Genomic DNA, 8,130 nt, shown 5'->3' with positions numbered 1-8,130 from the left:
AGGCACCCAGCCGACCCGTCGCACAGGCACCCAGCCGACCCGTCGCACAGGCACCCAGCCGACCCGTCGCACAGGCACCCAGCCGACCCGTCGTACAGGCACCCAGCCGACCCGGAAAAACACTGTGAGATTAAAGGGGATCACTGATGAGGTATCAGCAGTAGAGAAACACATGATGCCGTTCATAAAGACTAGCCGAGTTCCTGAAAAGAGGGACGGCCTCAAATGCCTCCAGTCAGAACCTGTGGCGCTCAAAAGCAGAAACTGGTCGGGCATTAAGTTCTATGTAAATAGAGTCAAACGGAGACAGAGTACTGCAGGGAGATCAGGGGGCAGCAGCCCTGACCGGGACTCAACCTCAGGTCCAGAGACTGGCAACCCAACGCCTTAGCCAAACAAAATGTTATTGTTCTTTGACTCAGTAATTGGTGCCTTCCGGGTGTGCTATAAAGTTCAGGAAGTTATGGGCAAAGTTAGAAATCTGTCTGTCAGAAGTTTTACAATGTAAGTTTACTTTTAATCCGTCTATCTGCATATTTCAAGACATGGCATGTCGGGGTGCTGTTAGATAACCAATGGGTTGGACAATATTATTTTCCTCACTTGAAGAAGATATTACTTAAATACTGGAAGTCAAATTATACTCCAACATTAAGAGAATGTTGGAGTATAATTATTTAAATATCGAATACAATCTTTCTACAGACAGAAACAACATAACAATTTGAAGTCGTTGGAAAATGGCCCCTTGTTTTTCAACCCCTGAGAAACAGACAGTTACTGAAGCGTCCCTGGAGCAGTGGGTCTGTGCCTTGCTCAAGGGCACAACAGCAGGAGGTGGCGTCTAGGATACCCAGAAGCCTACCAGAATTGTTCCATTCAGACTTGGGATTCAAACCAGTGACTGTCCAGTCGCAGGTCTGCCTCTAAGGACATGATCAATGAAATGTTACCTGGCTAAAACCATTTACCACAACTACTACATTCCAAACTGTTTTCCTTCGCTCACTGACTAACCTAGTGTTGAGCTAACGTTGGCAAAATGCACTGCTTTTCCAGAAGTCCTGGTTGAAATATTCACAGAATCAGAAGGGATGAAATCCGCAATCCTTTATCCAGGATTTCCAGAATACCTGTGAGTTTTGGGAAAGCTATCAGTTGGGCTGTATTAAAGTTACTATTGAATCATCATCATCGTGAAATCTTTATTGATAGAGATAAATACTGCTTCCTACATGGTCACTTTTATGATAGAATTGGGCAGGACTCAATCATTTTGCCATTTATAAGAGATACAAATATATATATCAGACATCCCGATTTATTGTCTGGTGTATGTCACATTACTCGACAACTTCATTTGGTGTCGAATTAGGGAGATAGACTTACAATATGTGCCAATGTTAGCCTAAATAGCTTAGTTTTATTATCCACAACAGACAGACTTTTGTGTGTTTTAGAATGGTTTGTTTTTCATACACCTGAGAATAGTGGGAAAAGACACTGCCGCAATCAAAACAAGGGCTTCATTCAAATATTGAAATTCAAGACAGTTTATCGAAACATGATTAGTACCATAACACACAAAAACAGTCTCATATCTCCAAAACATCTAGTTTATGTATGAAACCACTGTCATTATAATGATCTGTTATGTATTAACTCTGTGACGTTATTAGAGACCGAGCCTTCAGTAAGTATTCGCACCCCTTGACTTTGTCCACGTTTCGTGTTACAGCCTGAATTTAAAATAGATTGAATTTAGATTGTTGTCACTGACCTACACACAATATCTCATAATGTCAGTGGAATTCGTTTTTTATTTTACAAATTAAATTAGATATTTCTGTATTTCATTTTCAATAAATGTGCAAATATTTCTAAAAACATGTTTCCACTTTGTCATTATGGGGTATTGTGTGTAGATGGGTGGGAATTTTTATTTATTTAATCCATTTTTAATTCAGGATGTAACACAACAAAATGTGGAATAAGTCCAGTGGTATGAATGCTTTCTGAAGGCTCTGTACATGTAAAGGATGAGCCAGAGAGACAGGAGTTAATATGTTTAGTGGTAGATGATACAGGTCTTGACTTTGACCAAAATGAATGAACCCTTTACAGAACACTTGATACAGGTCTTGACTTTTACCAAAATGAACGAACCCTTTACAGAACACTTTCGACGACTTGATCACGGCTTTTACACACGCTGATGTAGTCTGTTTTGCTGGCTGGGAGAGGGAGGTCCTCCTGACTGACGAGAGACGAACAGAGGTTGTAGGGGCTGCCAGGGGTGCAGAGTGGGTCGATGTAAGACAACTCCCTCTCTCTCCCCTTCCTCCTCTCCAACTCCATGTCTATCTGGAGCTCAAGCTGCTTCCTAGGTCCCCCCGTACCCATCTTGATCGACGGACGCCTGCTCCGGCTCTGAGACCTCCAGTAGCTATTGCTGTCGTAGGACGGGAGTCCCTCCTTTCTTAGGGGAAAACTCTTCTCTTTCTCCACAAGCGTTAGGCCCTGGTTCTCGCCCCCCTCTGTGTCCCCGCTCTTCTCTCCTGGACCCTCGGCCCGTAAGCCTGGTGTAGATTGCGTGCTGTGTTGGTGGGTCATATTCTTCAGTTTCATCTTCTGACTCGTCAGCTGCTGCTGCACTTTGCTCTGCTGCCTGTGGGTGGCGCTGTGGCTGTAGTACACAGACCTGGGCACCGGCCTGGCCTTGAATGCCTTCCTCTCCTCTTTGGCCACCAGGTTCCCCAGTTCCACTTCAATCCTCTGCTCCCTCTTCCTCCTCTCTCTCTCCAGGAAGCTGAACGGTCTCTGGGGTGAGCAGGAGGAAGCCCATTGGTTGCCACCGCTGACCGAGACACACCGATAATTACCAAAGTTAACTCCGTGGTTACCGGGATGGTAACCGGGCCGCTGGCTGAGGCGGCGGCTGACGACGTCGTAGAGCGGCAGGCGAGTGTGAGCGGGCGCCGGCGAGGCCCGAAACTTCATGCCGCACTCCCTCAGCTCGTCCAGCTCCCGGCGCAGCAGCAAGTTCTCCAGCTCCACCTCCGAACGCGTCCTGACCTTGATAACAATAATACATCAATATTACATTCGTTTTATACAGTACTTTTCACCCAAACACCCAGAGGGACATTTGCTCAGCACGTCTGGCATACATATACTGTATTTATGACACGTAGTACATTCCCTATGGAATGTTATGGTACATTATTCATTCAAGACTCTTTAGGGAACAATACAACTAAACAAAACCTCCTCACCTTCCTCCTCTTCTTCTCCTCCTCCCTCATCATCATCCTGAACGGCTCGGGGACGGTCACAGTCCCCCTAGAGTTATCAGGACCTCTATCCCCCCTATAGCTCTCGCCTCTGGTTCTCCTCCCTGTCTTGCTCAGGTTTCCTCCCTGGTTTCTGCCCTGGCTCTTGGGGCAGCAGCCTCTCAGCTGGAGCTGGATCTGGAGCTGGCTCCTAGATGATGGCTGCTTACGGGCGGTGGTGGTGGTGGTGGTTATACTCTCTGGACAGCAGGATTGACTGTCCCTGTGGGGGAACAATAGTAAAATAAAGCTTGAATTGCAACGTATATCTTCTAGTGAATGCTTTGAGGCCTGCTTTGAGGCCTTGCTTTGAGGCCTTGGCCTTGTTTGGACCTTTGGCTCCAAGCACCCTTTCATGTATTTACGCAAGAGGATTATTTGGAAAAAATTATTCATACAGTTAAGAACAATTTAAAGTAGAAAGAACCACAGAAGAAGTCACATTCTCTCTCTTTACCTGAGACTGTTCCTGAGAGGTTTGTCCTTCCTGCTCCAGGCCCTGGGGCTCTGGCTGTCCTCTACAATCAGAAAGAGACAAAATAGTGAATTATTAAAAATGTGACCTTGACGGATGGATTGAGTGATTTTGTGTAGACATACAATGCCTTCAGGAAGTATTCACACCTCTTTACTTTTTCCACATTTTGTTGTGTTACAGCCTGAATTTAAAATGGATTAAGTTCAGATTTTTTTGTCACTGGCCCAACACACAATACCCCATAATGTCAAAGTGGAATTATGTTTATTTTCTTCACATTTTTTACTAATTCATTAAAAATGAAAAGCAGAAATGTCTTGAGTCAATAACTATTCAATCCCTTTGTTATGGCAAGCCTAAATAAGTGCAGGAGTGCTTAACAAGTCACATATGTTCCATGGACTCACTGTCTGTGATTTTTAAATGACTAATCATCTCTGTACCCCACACATACAATTATCTGTAAGGTCCCGCAATCGAGCAGTGAATTTAAACACAGATTCAACCACAAAGACCAGGGAAGTTTCCCAATGCCTCACAAAGAAGAGCACCTATTGGTAGATGAGTAAAAATTCAAAAGCAGACATTGAATATCCTTCAAGCATGGTGAAGTTATTAATAACACTTTGGATGGTGTATCATTACACTCAGTCACTACACAGAAACAGGCGTCCTTCCTAACTCAGTTGCCGGAGAGGATGGAAACCTCTCAGGGATTTCACCATGAGGCCAATGGTGACTTTAAAACAGTGAGATATTAATGGCTGTAATAGGAGATAACTGAGGATGGATCAACAACATTGCAGTTACTCCACAATACTAACCTAATTGACAGAGTGAAAAGAAGGAAGCCTGTACAGATCACAAATATTCCAAAACATGCATCCTGTTTGCAACAAGTGTTATGTTTGGGGCAAATACAGCACATATATTTTTTGCTCCATATTTTCAAGCCTAGTGGTGGCTGCATCATGTTATGGGTATGCTTGTAATCATTAAGGATTGGAAGTTTTTCAGGATAAAAAAATTAACGAAATAAGCACAGGAAGATAAGCGCAGGAAAATCCTAGTGGAAAACGTGGTTCAGTCTGCTTTCCAACAGACACTGGGAGATGAATTCACCTTTCAGCAGGACAATAACCGAAAACACAACGCCAAATCTACACTGGAGTTGCTTACCAAGAAACATTATACAATCCAGGTGTGCAAAGCTCTTAGAGACTTACCCAGAAGACTCACTGGTGTGACTGGTGGCAAAGGGGATTCTAACATGTATTGACTCAGGGGTGTCAATACTTTTGCAAATGAGATACTGTATTTCTGTATTTAATTTCCAATAAATGTAAAATAAAAAGTTTTATAAAAACATGTTTTCACTGTCATTATGGGGTATTGTGTGTAGATGGGTGAAGAAAAAAAATGTATTTAATCAATTTTGAATTCAGGCTGTAACACAGCAAAATATGGAATGAGTCAAGGGATTTGAATGCTTTCTGAGGGCTCTGTTTATACACAGTACATGCATTTATTTTTTAAACGTGACCAGGATTTCACAATAAAGTCAGAGACTTACTGTTTTAACATTTAGTGAACTTTGTGCTGAATTATTTACAAAAATATTGACAACGATAGGAGAAGATTAGCATATTATGTTATAGCAGGTGGCATATTTATGACATGCTGTTTATGGCTGTTTTCCCCACTGACCTTCTCTCTCTTCCAGCAGCAGTTCATAATGGTTATCCTCCTCTTCTCCGTCTCCACCAACACCGTCTCCTGATTGGTCAGACACGTCGCTGGATGTCTCCTCGTGGAAGTTAAGCTCCTCGTCTGACAGGATTCTCTGCAGTCGCCTCACCGGCACAGAGCCAGAGCTCTGGCTTTCCGACGTGACACTGAGAGACAGGAGAGATTGAGTATCATTTAAGATGAGCTTTCATTGTTGCTACCGTGAAAAAACGTATCAAGCGCATCATGGTTAAAGCCCCCCTTAGGATGTGAAACACGAAAATACCTTCTTCAAAACAAACACTGATGTTTTTGTTCCCCCAAATACTACACTGAAAAAATATATAAATGCAACATGCAACAAATTCAACGATTTTACTGAGTTATAGTTAATATGGTAAGAAAATCAGTCAAGTGAAATAAATTCATTAGGCGCTAATCTATGGATTTCACATGACTGGGGAGGGGAGCAGCCATGGGTGGGCCTGGGAGGGCATAGGCCCACCCACTTGAGAGCCAGACCCAGCCAATCAGAATGAGTTTTCCCTTGCAAAAGGGCTTTATTCCAGACAGAAATACTCCTCAGTTTCATCCACTGTCCGGGTGGCTGGTCTCAGACAATCCCTCAGGTGAAGAAGCCAGATGTGGAGGTCCTGGGCTGGCATGGTTAAACGTGGTCTGCGGTTGTGAGGCTGGTTGGACGTACTGCCAAATGATCTAAAACGACGTTGGAGGCGGCTTATGGTAGAGAAGTTCAAATTAAATTATCTGGCAACGGGCCTCCCGGGTGGCGCAGTGGTCTAGAGCACTGCATCGCAGTGCTATGCTGCGCCACCAGAGTCTGGGTTCGCGCCCAGGCTCTGTCGCAGCCGGCCGCGACCGGGAGGTCCGTGGGGCGACGCACAATTGGCTTAGCGTCGTCCGGGTTAGGGAGGGTTTGGCCGGTAGGGATATCCTTGTCTCATCGCGCTCCAGCGACTCCTGTGGCGGGCCGGGCGCAGTGCGCGCTAACCGAGGGGGCGGGTGCACGGTGTTTCCTCCGACACATTGGTGCGGCTGGCTTCCGGGTTGGAGGCGCGCTGTGTTAAGAAGCAGTGCGGCTAGGTTGGGTTGTGCTTCGGAGGACGCATGACTTTCGACCTTCGTCTCTCCCGAGCCCGTACGGGAGTTGTAGCGATGAGACAAGATAGTAATTACTAGCGATTGGATACCACGGAAAATTGGGGAGAAAAGGGGATAAAATTTATAAAAAAATAAAAAATAAAAAAAAATAAAAAAAATATCTGGCAACAGCTCTGGTGGACATTCCTGCAGTCAGCACGCCAATTGCACGCTCCCTCAACACTTGAGACATCTGTGGCATTGTGTTGCACATTTTAGAGTGGCCTTTCATTGTCCCCTGCAACTGTGTAATGATCATGCTGTTTAATCATGTTCTGGATATGCCACACCTGTCAGGATTATCTTGGCAAAGGAGAAAGGCTCACTAACAGGGATGTAAACAAATGTGTGCACATCATTTGAGAGAAATAAGCTTTTTGTGAATATGGAACATTTCTGGGGATTTTTTTTAAATTTCAGCTCATGAAACATGTAATCAACAATTTACATGTTGTTTTTATATTTTGGTTCAGTATAATAAACACGTCATTGTTCCCTGTCTTGTAAAAAGGTAGCACAAGGGTACATAGCCTACAACTACTTAACTAACAACTAAATTCCATCTCAAAAGGTACAGTACTAAAAGCCATGATATCAGACCTGGGCTGGAGATCCTGTATGTCTCTGCCCTCTCTCTCCAAACACTTGTCCTCCTCATACTCCTCCTCATCGTCCTCCTTGTTGACCTTTGACCTTTTACAGATATACATCTTCTCCAGCTCAGCCATGTTCCTCAGGTGGGTTCTCTGCAGCTGCTCCAGCCTCTGGTAGTAGTCCTGGTGTGGGAAGAGGAACACCCACATTTAGGACCGGGATTCAATCCGATCGCCCGGCTATGCACCTTTTAAAGACAATGTTCCCACGGCCGCGGATACCACATTCATGATAAACGCTGCATTTATTGGCTCAATCTGAAATGACCTTATATGGCAAGCGCGCACTGATTGGATAGAATCCCAACCTTCGATTCAGACAATCTTTTGACCCTTTTCACACTACCAAACCAAGCCAAACCAAGCCAAACCAAACCAAACCAAACAAAGCCAAACCAAACCAAGCCAAACCAAGCTAAATCAAGCCAAACCAAACCAAGCCAAACCAAACCAAACCAAATCAAGCCAAGCCAAACCAAACCAAACCAAGCCAAACCAAGCCAAACCAAGCCAAGCCATAGTAGCTGGAACCGTGCTAGAAAAGATCAGGTAAAGATACAAATTGCCAAGCCAGAACATTAAAGTTTGGATTGACATGATAGTGTGAACCAGGCACTACTGTCCCATCGCAGCAATTTAGTTTCAACATCAGTCGTTAATGAAACAACAGGCAAAGCCTACGCATATACAGAGGAACAGTAGAAACAGTAAAGGAATGGACATGAATTTACAGTAAAAAGGGCCCAGGTGCAAAGAGCACAGAGCAGTATCTATTCTG

General features: G+C 44.4%; 1 protein-coding gene across 1 annotated transcript in view; it reads left to right on the top strand.

Annotated features, from left to right (window-relative positions):
• Positions 1-391, top strand: part of LOC139569877 (titin-like) — a 5,133-nt gene extending 4,742 nt beyond the window's left edge. The window contains exon 5 of the mRNA XM_071391198.1: positions 3-391. Within this exon, the coding sequence (XP_071247299.1) occupies positions 3-391 (389 nt within the window). The remainder of the gene's footprint in view (positions 1-2) is intronic.
• Positions 392-8,130: the final 7,739 nt, after the last annotated feature.

This window comes from Salvelinus alpinus, chromosome 3 (genome assembly GCF_045679555.1).
Source record: "Salvelinus alpinus chromosome 3, SLU_Salpinus.1, whole genome shotgun sequence".
Classification (NCBI taxonomy): Eukaryota; Metazoa; Chordata; class Actinopteri; order Salmoniformes; family Salmonidae; genus Salvelinus; species Salvelinus alpinus.
This window is presented reverse-complemented; position numbering and strand designations above follow the sequence as displayed.